At 30.7% G+C, this 16,007-nt stretch overlaps 3 protein-coding genes across 3 annotated transcripts; all 3 read right to left on the bottom strand.

Annotated features, from left to right (window-relative positions):
* Positions 1-4,990: 4,990 nt before the first annotated feature.
* LOC123266030 lies at positions 4,991-6,457 on the bottom strand. The gene has a single exon (XM_044730058.1). It carries the CDS (start codon positions 6,455-6,457, stop codon positions 4,991-4,993), a length of 1,467 nt encoding a protein of 488 aa, XP_044585993.1.
* LOC123266029 lies at positions 6,454-7,233 on the bottom strand. The gene has a single exon (XM_044730057.1). The coding sequence runs from the start codon at positions 7,231-7,233 to the stop codon at positions 6,454-6,456; it is 780 nt and encodes a 259-aa protein (XP_044585992.1).
* Positions 7,234-8,077: 844 nt separating this feature from the next.
* LOC123266028 lies at positions 8,078-9,709 on the bottom strand. Its single transcript, XM_044730056.1, has one exon. The coding sequence runs from the start codon at positions 9,707-9,709 to the stop codon at positions 8,078-8,080; it is 1,632 nt and encodes a 543-aa protein (XP_044585991.1).
* Between the last annotated feature and the right edge of the window lie 6,298 nt (positions 9,710-16,007).

Raw genomic sequence — 16,007 nt, 5'->3', positions numbered from 1 at the left:
AAAGTTTTCAAATGAGAAGGCACTGAATGTATCTAAATGACCAAATTTCAACACATCATCAGGTAAATGCACTAAATTATGAATATTATAAATCACAAAATTTTCTCCATATAATTTAATTGATTCACTAACGAAGTACTGCAATAAGCCTCTTGCACAATCATTGTTTTTTATACAATCAGTTTCATTGCATAAAATTCTCATAGCGACATGTAAACAATTAAAATGAAATAAGTACTGTTGAGGAAAATAGTCTTTGAATACTATTGGACCGACATACAATAAAAATAATCTGTGCTCTGTTGCTTTCCACCGATCAACTTCACCCAGATCTCTTGTCTTTCGGACAAATTCAGAAGGCACCCAATTCCTTATTGAATTTAATAAAGCTGACATATTTTTTATCATCTTGTGACTAAACTTGAGCAATTTTTTTTCATTCACTCGCCATCCTTTGATCCATAAGGTTATTATTTTTTTCTCGACTCCTAAACATACAAGATGCATATATTCTACAGGAAATTGAGAAACCATATCAATATCCGTTTCTTCGAACTTAGATGTTCCAATATGATGCTCTTCATTAAGCCTCTTCCGAAAATTATCATCAGTCCGTAACGTGGCATCCATTTGTGGAAATCTCATCCGATGTTCACTATAACTACCTTCTTGGGTACACTTACTGCAACCATAATAGCCATTATGGCCTTTTGTTTGCTTTACGAATGCCCTAGCTGATGAATCACAGATCACAGCCCTAATTGTCACGTAAAATGTCTTAGTGTTGTGTTGAAAACCTTCTGTATGCAGAATTTTATATTCATTAATAAAATCTTCTAAATATTCGTCACATTTATCTGGCTTCTCAAGACCGTGGTAAATACCAATAACAAAAGGTGTAGCAATCCTGGGAAAAATTCCACCTAGTATCGGATACAGTTGACTTTTAGAGCTTTTTGATATAGGTAATCCATCAATATGAACATTAATTTGAATTTTTGTACTTAGATTGCTTATATCAATATTGCTCAATTGTTCAACTAATCCTTGTTGTAAACCATAATGAAAGTATTCGCCAGGTGACACAGACCGGATAATAGTTTTTTTTGGAGTTTTCAATAGAGTGCGAGGATCTTTGGGGAGATTTTTCATTTCTTCTATTGAATCGACGCCACTAAGAATTTTCAACAAACCTCCACATGCAGCTTGACTGATGTTATACTGGCACTGCCACTGTGCTAACTTACGTTGTAAACTAATACTTGAATCATTCACATTAGGTGGTTTATTTTGTAAAATATTAATACCCTCTGCTAGCAGAATATCTTTATGCTTATCCACGTATATTGAGTCAGCACCATGAATATTTTGGTGATTAATATTATCATCATCACCAAGCTTTTCATTTTCTGTTGAGATAGCATCAGTCACATCATTAGCTACGGTAATGTCATTATTAACTTCGTCAAGGATGACAGTATCTCCAGATATGTCCTTATTTATAATGACTGCATGATCAGAATCATTTTTATTATTATCACTAATAATAACAGCTGTTGTATTTTGTCTTGGCAGAACCGAAAATGAGGAAACTTGTTGAAGTGGTACATCGTAAGCTACTTGTTGTTTCAGACGCCTATTTTTTTGGCTTTTCGACAATTCCTTAAAGGGCTTTCTTGGCATCATTGGGTTCTAATAAATAAACAATATCATTAATATCATAGATGAAAATTAAATTAGCCGACATCTGGAAATTTTTTTAATTTATTCTATTGAAAAACTGTCTTTAAAAAATTAAAAGAAAAAATTTCACATGTAAAACATTTTAAAAACTATACGTGCAAGTTTATAACACTGAAGTTAACAGACATTAGGAATTTGTTTAGAATTTTTTAACAATTAAATTATTATGGAAAAAATTTAATAAAAACATTCCACATGTTAAATTAAAGAAAATTATTAGTGAAAATTTTAAAAGCACTTTTAGTGTTGTAATTGATGTGTCATAAAAATTTTAAAAATTGACAGCTGTCAGCTAACTTATTCAGTATCGTGCAATTTTTTTTAAATATTTTTTTTAGTTATAATTTAATTAATAAAAAAAGAGACAAAATTGTTGAACGTCGGCTAATTTTTGTAAAATATATCATAGACGTTTTAAAATTAATAAAATATATATATTCACAATACCAGTGTATTAAAATCATGCTTACTTACTTTTACATCCAGATATAAAATAATGTATAACTACCAAATAAATAATAATTGATTTAGGTAACCAAGTTTAACACGATTACTTTTTTTAGTACGAATAAAAACTTAATTATATTATTATATTTATTGATCATAAATATTTAAGATATTTATTACCGAACCAAAAGGTTAGAATTCACAAATAAAAATAAAAAAAAATATAAATATTATATAGACATAAAAACTTTTGCGCATGCGCCAAACAACGCATGAAAATAATTTCATTGAGAACCCATAAATATGAGATCTTATTTATAATGTCTATAAATGCTCATAAGGTGCAATTCAAAAAGAGCTCCGAAAAAGTTATTCATTCGGATGTCAATAAATTGACTACCCATTTATGAGTTCATGATAAGCTCCAAATTCCAAGTTCTTAAAAATGAACTATTTAAGAGTTCATATTAAGGCTTCTATGGGAAGTTTTTTATAAGACTCCATATAGAAATCTTTCTGATTTGGATGCTGACTGGGAAGATGTTTAACAGCTGATTAATACCGGCTTATGCATAAAATAGTAATTATTTTTATCAAAATAATTCACAGGTTGCCTCAAGGAAAACGGAAGTGTATCGACGGCCCATTTATTTCGTTTAATTGATAAAATATTAATTATGATTATGAGAATAAGTCATAGGTCAACGCAGGAGAAAGGTAATACTATCGACGGCTCATTTATTTCGGTTAATTGATGAAGAATTAATAACTATTAATAAAATTGATGAATTATCAATTCGAATAGGTCATAGGATGTTTAAAAGCTGCTTCATTCTGGCTAATAGATGAAATAGTTATTATTGTTATCAAAATAAGTCACAGGTTGACTCAAAAAAACGAAGGAGTATCGACGTTCGATTTATTTCGGTTAATTAACGAAGCATTAATTATTATTAGTAAAATTGATGAAATGTCAACTTGGACGTTTCATAAGATGTTTACCAGCTTATTTATTTCGGCTTATGTATAAAATAGTAATTATTATTATAAAAATAAGTCACAGGTTGACTTAAGGAAAACAAGAGTGAATCGATGTACCATTTATTCCGTTTAATTGATAAAATTTTGATTAATATTATAAGAATAAGTCATAGGTCGACTCAGGAAAAACGTGACACTATCGATGGCTCATTTGTTTCGGTTAATTGATAAAGTATTAATAACTATTAGTAAAATTAATGAATTATCAACTCGAATAGGTCATAGGATGTTTGAAAGCTGCTTTATTCCGGCTAATCGTTAAAATAGAAATGATTATTATCAAAATAGGTCACAGGTTGACTCAAGGTAAATAAAAGAGTATCCATGGTCCATTTATTTCGGTTAATTGATAAAATATTAATTATTATTAGTAAAATAAGTGAATTATTAACTAGGTTGGGTTAAAAGATGTTCAACAGCTGATTTATTCTGGCTTATGTTTAGAGTAGTAATTATTATTATTAAAATAAGTCGCAGGTTGACTTAAGGGAATCAAGAGTGTATCGATAGCTGATTTATTTCGTTTAATTGATAAAATATTAATTATTATTATGAGAATAAGTCGTAGGTTGACTCAGGAGAAACGTGAGACTATCGATAGCTCATTTATTTCGGTTAATTGATAAAATATTAATTATCATTAGTAAAATTAATAAATTATAAACTAGGTTGGGTCAAAAGATGTTCAACAGCAGATTTATTTTGGCAAATAATTAAAATAGTAATTATTATTATCAAAATAAGTTACAGGTTGACTCAAAAAAAACAAAAAAAAATCGATGCCCAATTCATTTCGGTTAATTAATAAAATATTAATTATTATTAGTGAAATCAATGAATTATCAACTCGGTTGGGTCAAAAGATTTTAAACAGCTAGTTATTCCGGCTAACGTTAAAATAGTAGTTATATTATCAGAATAAATCACTTGTTCACTTAAGTGTAACAAAGTAGTATCGGTGGCCTATTTATTTCGGTTAATTTATGAAATATTAATTATTATCTGTAAAATAAATGAATTATCAACTTGGACGGGTCAAAAGATGTTCAACAGCTAATTTATACCGGCTAATGAATAAAAAAGTATTCATTATTATCGAAATAAGTCACAGGTTGACTCAAAAGAAACGAAAGCGTATCGATGGCGCATTCTTATCGATTAACCAATAAAATATTAATTATTATTTAAATTACTTTCATCCATGATATAAATAAAAAATTTTTAAAATTATCAGGAACGTGGACCAAGGGTAAAAACAAATGTTACGTTTTCAAATGTTGCAACGTTTCGTTGTTATTTACAACTTCTTCAGGCAAGCTGTGTACAGAGAAAAACAATAATATAAAAACATGTAAAACAAATGACAGAATACAATTTGAAAAAATAAATTCTTACATTTGAGGTTAACATTTATGTAATAGCAATAATTTTCTGAAACACTTCATCGTTAATTAAAGTAATAAATGAAGGAGAAACTACTTAAATATAATACAGTATTACAAACAAATTTAAGAGCAAGTATAACATTTATCAGCCAAGTAACTAATTGATAAACAAAAACATGTTACTCGAGTCAGCTGTCAAGTGAAACTAATAAAACCACTGTGGTAACAGTAATTCATACTATACATTCTGTTATACCGACTGCAAAACAAGGTGTTTACAAATGATCCTAGTTTCTTAGTCCACATTAAAAATAAATTCAAATTAAAAACTCTTATACAAACAGCTATTTAAATAATTAATAACTTAATTCTCACTATCTAAATAAACATTTAACCGACTCAATAATGTCACAGTAAGAAGAACTCAAACTCAGAGTGTCAGACCTGTAATTTACGCAATCAAACACTTTAATGAAAAACATTTCACTGACGTTACGTTTAAAATAATGGGTTTCATAATCCAAAATTTCTGTAGCGTCAAACTGGAAATTATGTTCCCTGTCAAAGTGATGATCTGCTAAAGCTGTCCTGTTCGGTTTCAACAAACTTTCCGGTCTGCAGTCCACAGAATGTTGATACAATCTCTTCTTTAATTTCTGTTTCGTTTGCCCAATGTAAACCTTTCCACATGTGCAAGGTATCTTATACACCACAAAGGATCTATCCATCTTATCAACTGGATCTTTTAACCTGCTGTACAAATCTTTAACCTTAAAGACATTGTAAAATACCAATTTGCAATTGGTCGGTCTAAATAGAAAACCAATTCTCGGTGATAAACCCTTTATAAATGGAAACCTGCAGAACGACCACCCTCTAAGACCAGCATTGTTTCTCAAGTTATTCTTGACTCTGTCAACAGTAACTTTTTGACACTTATCCACAACTGAGCGTGGATAGTTGTTATTCAGCAATAGGTGTCTAACTTTGTTTATACTTATAGAAACCATACTCTCATGACTTAGGCGTATAGCTCTATTGAAAAAACCTTGTGCTACACCTAACTTCTGGCTTAAAGGATGATTAGATTTAAAATTCAGCACTCTCTCAGAACTATAAGGTTTTTGATACCAAGAAGTTTTGAGTTCACCTGAATCTGTTCTGCATACCAGGACATCCAAAAAAGGAAGTTTTCCATCAACTTCATTCTCAACTGTGAACTGAATGTCAGCATCAACTGAATTGAAAACTTGTAAGACGGTAACCACCTTATTCTTTGGAACCACTAAGAAAAGATCATCAACATACGCTGCTAAAACTGGAATCTCAAAGTCCAAATTCTCCAATGCTTTCGATATTACAAAATCCACTGCAGTGATGGCTATTGACGGACTTGCCGGGCTGCCCATCCCACATCCTGCGTTTTGTAGGTAAAAATTCTTTTGAAACAAAAAATATCCGGAATCAAAACAAAAGTTCACCAGATCAATAAATAGATCACGATCCAAATCCACAAACTCCTTCATATCTTCCCATCGGTCGTCAATAATCTTGATAATTAAACTTCTCTTGACATTAGTGAACAATGACACAACATCAAGGGAAATTAGCTGGTAATCATTATCTACGACAATCGATTTGATCCTATCAACAAACTGATATGAATCCTTCATATTGAACTTGAGACTCAGTACATACGGGGATAAGACCTTATGTACAAATCTAGATATCTCATAGACCGGAGAACCAATGTTACTTACTACTGGTCTCAATTTACATCCAACTTTATGCGTTTTCCTTAACCCGTATAACCTGGGTGGTAAAGCGTTGTAAGATCTCATTTGTTTACCTTTAATCTCATCAATAAAGTTTTTATCTTCAAGTTTTTAATTAACGCATTCGCCGACGTTTGTAATCTTGAAGTGGGATCCACTCTTGTCTTGATGTAAGTGCTCTCATCTGTGACCATAGTATTCATTTCATCCAAATATTCTTGTTTCCGCATCACTACAGTAGCATTCCCTTTATCAGACCTTGTCACTATTAAGTCGTCGTTCTCTCTTAAAAAATCTCTAGTCAATTTAACGTCTTTACTATTAATATTAGGATCCTTGACTCTTGTTGATCTTCTTCTATGCTGATTCTTTAAATAATTAGTGATTATGTTAACACCTCTCGCTCTTAAATTATTTCTAAACTCATTCAGTTCATCATTATTGAAATCATCTATTTTAACCTTACATAAACAACCTTCGAAGTCTTTGATGACATTTACAATCGGTGACTTATTCGGTGGTGGAACTAGCCCAAAATTACCATCCAAAGTTAATATTCTACGGACAGGGTCAGAAAGAATGACATCCATGAAGTTAAAGATCTTCGTACCACCAACTGACGTATTATTGTCAATCGATTGACTGAGTAGATTGTTAAACTTTCGAATATTGTTGTTTTTCACCTTCGTAAAATTCCAATCGTAATAATTGCGTAATTTACACTGTGTTTGTGTCCACAAGGTGTTTGGTAAGAGGTCACGTAGTTGATCTTGTAACCTTTCGGACTCCTGGAGAAACTGGTGAATCTGCCAAATCGTGATTTTTATCTCCAATTTTAGCATTTTTCTCCTGGTATTATCTAGCAAGACACTAACTTCTCTCTTAAACGGATGATCAACTAGACAAACTGAGTAAATATAATCAATCTTATTAAAAATATGAGATGGAAAAATACCATTAGATCTACATCTCAACAGAAAAATTCTTCTATTATTCAAGTTACTCATTTTCTTTTTAATTGTAGTCAGTCTTTTCAACATAATACATGTATCCATACCATAAGCTTCCTCCACACGTCTGAAGAATCCTCCCAGCGATGGTAAATTATTTAAATTACTTTCATCCATGATATAAATAAAAAATTTTTAAAATTATCAGGAACGTGGACCAAGGGTAAAAACAAATGTTACGTTTTCAAATGTTGCAACGTTTCGTTGTTATTTACAACTTCTTCAGGCAAGCTGTGTACAGAGAAAAACAATAATATAAAAACATGTAAAACAAATGACAGAATACAATTTGAAAAAATAAATTCTTACATTTGAGGTTAACATTTATGTAATAGCAATAATTTTCTGAAACACTTCATCGTTAATTAAAGTAATAAATGAAGGAGAAACTACTTAAATATAATACAGTATTACAAACAAATTTAAGAGCAAGTATAACATTTATCAGCCAAGTAACTAATTGATAAAAGCAAAAACATGTTACTCGAGTCAGCTGTCAAGTGAAACTAATAAAACCACTGTGGTAACAGTAATTCATACTATACATTCTGTTATACCGACTGCAAAAACAAGGTGTTTACAAATGATCCTAGTTTCTTTAGTCCACATTAAAAATAAATTCAAATTAAAACTCTTATACAAACAGCTATTTAAATAATTAATAACTTAATTCTCACTATCTAAATAAACATTTAACCGACTCAATAATGTCACAGTAAGAAGAACTCAAACTCAGAGTGTCAGACCTGTAATTTACGCAATCAAACACTTTAATGAAAAACATTTCACTGACGTTACGTTTAAAATAATGGGTTTCATAATCCAAAATTTCTGTAGCGTCAAACTGGAAATTATGTTCCCTGTCAAAGTGATGATCTGCTAAAGCTGTCCTGTTCGGTTTCAACAAACTTTCCGGTCTGCAGTCCACAGAATGTTGATACAATCTCTTCTTTAATTTCTGTTTCGTTTGCCCAATGTAAACCTTTCCACATGTGCAAGGTACCTTATACCCCACAAAGGCTCTCTCCCCCTTATCAACTGCCTCTTTTAACCTGCTGTACAAATCTTTAAACCTAAAGACATTGTAAAATACCAATTTGCAATTGGTCGGTCTAAATAGAAAACCAATTCTCGGTGATAAACCCATTATAAATGGAAACCTGCAGAACGACCACCCTCTAAGACCAGCATTGTTTCTCAAGTTATTCTTGACTCTGTCAACAGTAACTTTTTGACACTTATCCACAACTGAGCGTGGATAGTTGTTATTCAGCAATAGGTGTCTAACTTTGTTTATACTTATAGAAACCATACTCTCATGACTTAGGCGTATAGCTCTATTGAAAAAACCTTGTGCTACACCTAACTTCTGGCTTAAAGGATGATTAGATTTAAAATTCAGCACTCTCTCAGAACTATAAGGTTTTTGATACCAAGAAGTTTTGAGTTCACCTGAATCTGTTCTGCATACCAGGACATCCAAAAAAGGAAGTTTTCCATCAACTTCATTCTCAACTGTGAACTGAATGTCAGCATCAACTGAATTGAAAACTTGTAAGACGGTAACCACCTTATTCTTTGGAACCACTAAGAAAAGATCATCAACATACGCTGCTAAAACTGGAATCTCAAAGTCCAAATTCTCCAATGCTTTCGATATTACAAAATCCACTGCAGTGATGGCTATTGACGGACTTGCCGGGCTGCCCATCCCACATCCTTCTTTTTGTAGGTAAAAATTCTTTTGAAACAAAAAATATCCGGAATCAAAACAAAAGTTCACCAGATCAATAAATAGATCACGATCCAAATCCACAAACTCCTTCATATCTTCCCATCGGTCGTCAATAATCTTGATAATTAAACTTCTCTTGACATTAGTGAACAATGACACAACATCAAGGGAAATTAGCTGGTAATCATTATCTACGACAATCGATTTGATCCTATCAACAAACTGATATGAATCCTTCATATTGAACTTGAGACTCAGTACATACGGGGATAAGACCTTATGTACAAATCTAGATATCTCATAGACCGGAGAACCAATGTTACTTACTACTGGTCTCAATTTACATCCAACTTTATGCGTTTTCCTTAACCCGTATAACCTGGGTGGTAAAGCGTTGTAAGATCTCATTTGTTTACCTTTAATCTCATCAATAAAGTTTTTATCTTCAAGTTTTTTAATTAACGCATTCGCCGACGTTTGTAATCTTGAAGTGGGATCCACTCTTGTCTTGATGTAAGTGCTCTCATCTGTGACCATAGTATTCATTTCATCCAAATATTCTTGTTTCCGCATCACTACAGTAGCATTAGTCGGCGAATGCGTTAATTAAAAAACTTGAAGATAAAAACTTTATTGATGAGATTAAAGGTAAACAAATGAGATCTTACAACGCTTTACCACCCAGGTTATACGGGTTAAGGAAAACGCATAAAGTTGGATGTAAATTGGAAGGACCAGTAGTGAAAGCCCAGCATTGGTTTCTCCTATAGGTAGCACATAAGGTCTTGGTCTCAGAAAAATTCGCGACGATAAGTCAAATTCGGCTGAAGTACACGATGTGTCATGTTCTCAGAAGAAGACTGGTCAGGTGATCACAGTGACGTTTCAAATTTTAAGGGTAATGAATGTGCTCATCGCCTCACTACAGTAACTATCAGCATGAAAGACCTATTCCAGTTTAACGGCATATCGAATGATTGCGGCTGCTCGCGGTTGATGGAAAAGCTGGCCAAGGCTTCAGGTGACTGCTGACGCATCAAAGCCTTGCTGGTCAGGCTGTCATCGCGCTCAGAAGTCCAGGTAACGCTGGTACACGCTGGGCGCTGGCAAACAGCGAATAACCGAGGTGTGGTAGTGATCAGGATCAAATGGCATGACTAAGGGTTTATGCCAGTGAACAATTGTTTCGCCAATTAATGTGGCTGGAGATGGGCTGGCAGGCAAAATCCGATTAGCGCAAATGGTGACTGCCGAAAAGACACTGGCTATACTTATGTGACAACCAGGCCAGACTGCTGGGCTCATCTTTCAAAGGCTACCAGTTGCTACAAAACACGGATTATGTATTTAACGTCACAAACCAAGTGTTTGTTAAATGGCTGGACTGTGTATTTCATGTTGACTGGTGAAACCAAGGCTATAAGCTGGTATTTAATGTGGACAAAACTTAAATCATTGGCAAGCTTGTTTGATCGTCTCGCCGGAAGCCGCCAGCATGTTCCTGTTACAGTAGTTTCGCCGCTCAGCCAACATATTTTGTTTATCGAAGCCAGACCAAATGACCCATACTTATGCGCGCCATTATTTGTAGTTTCGTACTGCAAGTAACTTTGACAATGTTCCGCTATTAAATGACTGCAAGCAAGGCTTTTCAGAAATTGTATTCTGTCATTTGTTTTACATGTTTTTATATTATTGTTTTTCTCTGTACACAGCTTGCCTGAAGAAGTTGTAAATAACAACGAAACGTTGCAACATTTGAAAACGTAACATTTGTTTTTACCCTTGGTCCACGTTCCTGATAATTTTAAAAATTTATTAATTATTATAAGTGAAATTGATAATTTGTCAACTCAAACGTGTTAAAAGGTGTTTAACAGCTGATTAATACCGGCTTATGTATAAGATAGTAATTATTTTTATCAAAATAATTCACAGGTTGCCTCAAGGGAAACGAGAGTGTATCAATGGCCCATTTATTTTGATTTATTGATAAAATATTAATTATCATTATAAGAATAAGTCATGGGTCGACTCAGGAAAAACGTAAGACTATCCATGGTCCATTTATTTCGGTTAATTGATAAAATATTAATTATTATTAGTAAAATAAGTGAATTATTAACTAGGTTGGGTTAAAAGATGTTCAACAGCTGATTTATTCTGGCTTATGTTTAGAGTAGTAATTATTATTATCAAAATAAGTCGCAGGTTGACTTGAGGGAATCAAGAGTGTATCGATAGCTGATTTATTTCGTTTAATTGATAAAATATTAATTATTATTATGAGAATAAGTCGTAGGTTGACTCAGGAGAAACGTGAGACTATCGATAGCTCATTTATTTCGGTTAATTGATAAAATATTAATTATCATTGGTAAAATTAATAAATTATAAACTAGGTTGGGTCAAAAGATGTTCAACAGCAGATTTATCTTGGCAAATAATTAAAATAGTAATTATTATTATCAAAATAAGTTACAGGTTGACTCAAAAAAAACAAAAAAAAATCGATGCCCAATTCATTTCGGTTAATTAATAAAATATTAATTATTATTAGTGAAATCAATGAATTATCAACTCGGTTGGGTCAAAAGATTTTAAACAGCTAGTTATTCCGGCTAACGTTAAAATAGTAGTTATATTATCAGAATAAATCACTTGTTCACTTAAGTGTAACAAAGTAGTATCGGTGGCCTATTTATTTCGGTTAATTTATGAAATATTAATTATTATCTGTAAAATAAATGAATTATCAACTTGAACGGGTCAAAAGATGTTCAACAGCTAATTTATACCGGCTAATGAATAAAAAAGTATTCATTATTATCGAAATAAGTCACAGGTTGACTCAAAAGAAACGAAAGCGTATCGATGGCGCATTCTTATCGATTAACCAATAAAATATTAATTATTATAAGTGAAATTGATAATTTGTCAACTCAAACGTGTTAAAAGGTGTTTAACAGCTGATTAATACCGGCTTATGTATAAGATAGTAATTATTTTTATCAAAATAATTCACAGGTTGCCTCAAGGGAAACGAGAGTGTATCAATGGCCCATTTATTTTGATTTATTGATAAAATATTAATTATCATTATAAGAATAAGTCATGGGTCGACTCAGGAAAAACGTAAGACTATCCATGGTCCATTTATTTCGGTTAATTGATAAAATATTAATTATTATTAGTAAAATAAGTGAATTATTAACTAGGTTGGGTTAAAAGATGTTCAACAGCTGATTTTTTCCTGCTCATAGACCAAATAGTAATAAATATTAACAAACCAAATCACAGTTTGACTCAAGGTAAATAAAAGAGTATCGATGGCCTATTTATTTCGGTTAATTGATAAAATATTAATTATTATCAGCAAAATTGATAAATTGTCAACTCGGACGTATTAAAAGATGTTTAACAGCTGATTTATTCCGGCTTATGTATAGTAATAGTAATTATTATTATCATAATGAGTCGCAGGTTGACTCAAGGGAATCGAGAGTATATCGATGGCACATTAATTTTGTTTAATTCATAATATATTAATCATTATTATTAGAATGAGTCATAGGTCGACTCAGTAGAAACGTGAGACTATCGATAGCTCATTTATTGCGGTTATTTGATAAAGTATTAATGACTATTAGGCAAATTAATGAATTATAAACTTGAATAAGTCAAAAGATGTTTTGAAGCTGCTTCATTCCGGCTAATTGATAAAATAGAGAATATTATTATCTAAATAGATCACGGGTTGACTCAAGGAAAATAGAAGAGTATCTACATTCCATTCATTCTGGTTAATTGAAAAAAATAATAATTATTATTAGCAAAATTAATCAATTATACACTAGGTTGGATCAAAAGATGTTCAACAGCTGATTTATTCTGGCTAATGGTTAAAATAGTAATTATTATCATCAAAATAAATCACAGTTTGACTAAAGTATAACAAAAAAGAAGCAATGGCCTATTTATATCGGTTAATTAATAAAATATCAAATATTATTATCATAATTAGTCATAGGTCGACTAAGAAGAAACGAGAGAGAATTGATGGCCAATTCATTTCGGTTAATTAATGAAATATTAATTTTTAGTAGATTTCATAAAAATCAAACTATTGTAATTGTCCTCATAACGCAACTTTTGAAAAATTTTGGTGTATTTCGACCTAACTCGATGAGCTGAGTCAGAAAATACATATGGTTCAAAAATTTATATATGTATGTATATATATATATATATATATATATATATATATATATATATATATATATATATATATATATACGATACAACGCGGGGCTTGTCAGCGTGATAACGTCTACAATTTTCTATTGATCTCAATGAAACTCTACATACTTATTCTACAGACGATTATGAAGGTCGAGTTCAAATTTGAGCCAAATCGGTAAATAAGTTTAGAAATTACAGCATTTTTAAATTTTGAAAAATACGAAAATTCCATATTTCTATCGCTTTTTCTTCAAATAACTTTTAAACGCGTCGAGATATTTGAATTCTGTAAAATGCATCTTATTGCTGAAAAAATAAGCTACAATTAACATATTTACATGTATTTTTAGGCCAAAAAACATCTATTTTGGGATCTATTTTAATGAAATTTTTTAGTAGATTTCATAAAAATCAAACTATTGTAATTGTCCTCATAACGCAACTTTTGAAAAATTTTGGTGTATTTCGACCTAACTCGATGAGCTGAGTCAGAAAATACATATGGTTCAAAAATTTATATATATATATGTATATATATATATATATATATATATATATATATATATATATATATATATATATACTGCTATATATATATATACGATATAACGCGGGGCTTGTCAGCATGATAACTTCTACAATTCTCTATTGATCTCAATGAAACTCTACATACTTATTCTACAGACGATTATGAAGGTCAAGTTCAAATTTGAGCCAAATCGGTCAATAAGTTTAGAAATTACAGCATTTTTAAATTTTGAAAAATACGAAAATTCCATATTTTTATCGCTTTTTCTTCAAATAACTTTTAAACGCGTCGAGATATTTGAATTCTGTAAAATGCATCTTATTGCTGAAAAAATAAGCTTCAATTTACATATTTACATGTATTTCTAGGCCAAAAAACATCTATTTTGGGATCTATTTTAATGAAATTTTTAGTAGATTTCATAAAAATCTAACTATTGTAATTGTCCTCATGACGCAACTTTTGAAAAATTTTGGTGTATTTCGACCTAACTCGATGAGCTGAGTCAGAAAAATACATATGGTTCAAAAATTCTATATATATATGTATATATATATATATATATATATATATATATATATATATATATATATATATATATATACGATATAACGCGGGGCTTGTCAGCATGATAACGTCTACAATTCTCTATTGATCACAATGAAACTCTACATACTTATTCTACAGACGATTATGAAGGTCGAGTTCAAATTTGAGCCAAATCGGTCAATAAGTTTAGAAATTACAGCATTTTTAAATTTTGAAAAATACGAAAGTTCCATATTTTTATCGCTTTTTCTTCAAATAACTTTTAAACGCGTCGAGATATTTGAATTCTGTAAAATGCATCTTATTGCTGAAAAAATAAGCTTCAATTTACATATTTACATGTATTTCTAGGCCAAAAAACATCTATTTTGGGATCTATTTTAATGAAATTTTTAGTAGATTTCATAAAAATCTAACTATTGTAATTGTCCTCATGACGCAACTTTTGAAAAATTTTGGTGTATTTCGACCTAACTCGATGAGCTGAGTCAGAAAAATACATATGGTTCAAAAATTTATATATATATGTATATATATATATATATATATATATATATATATATATATATATATATATATATATATATATACGATATAACGCGGGGCTTGTCAGCATGATAACGTCTACAATTCTCTATTGATCACAATGAAACTCTACATACTTATTCTACAGACGATTATGAAGGTCGAGTTCAAATTTGAGCCAAATCGGTCAATAAGTTTAGAAATTACAGCATTTTTAAATTTTGAAAAATACGAAAGTTCCATATTTTTATCGCTTTTTCTTCAAATAACTTTTAAACGCGTCGAGATATTTGAATTCTGTAAAAATGCATCTTATTGCTGAAAAAATAAGCTTCAATTTACATATTTACATGTATTTCTAGGCCAAAAAACATCTATTTTGGGATCTATTTTAATGAAATTTTTTAGTAGATTTCATAAAAATCTAACTATTGTAATTGTCCTCATGACGCAACTTTTGAAAAATTTTGGTGTATTTCGACCTAACTCGATGAGCTGAGTCAGAAAATACATATGGTTCAAAAATTTATATATATATGTATATATATATATATATATATATATATATATATATATATATATATATATATATATATATATATACGATATAACGCGGGGCTTGTCAGCATGATAACGTCTACAATTCTCTATTGATCACAATGAAACTCTACATACTTATTCTACAGACGATTATGAAGGTCGAGTTCAAATTTGAGCCAAATCGGTCAATAAGTTTAGAAATTACAGCATTTTTAAATTTTGAAAAATACGAAAGTTCCATATTTTTATCGCTTTTTCTTCAAATAACTTTTAAACGCGTCGAGATATTTGAATTCTGTAAAATGCATCTTATTGCTGAAAAAATAAGCTTCAATTTACATATTTACATGTATTTCTAGGCCATAAAACATCTATTTTGGGATCTATTTTAATGAAATTTTTTAGTAGATTTCATAAAAATCTAACTATTGTAATTGTCCTCATGACGCAACTTTTGAAAAATTTTGGTGTATTTCGACCTAACTC

This window comes from Cotesia glomerata, linkage group LG5 (genome assembly GCF_020080835.1).
Source record: "Cotesia glomerata isolate CgM1 linkage group LG5, MPM_Cglom_v2.3, whole genome shotgun sequence".
In the NCBI taxonomy this organism is placed as follows: Eukaryota; Metazoa; Arthropoda; class Insecta; order Hymenoptera; family Braconidae; genus Cotesia; species Cotesia glomerata.
This window is presented reverse-complemented; position numbering and strand designations above follow the sequence as displayed.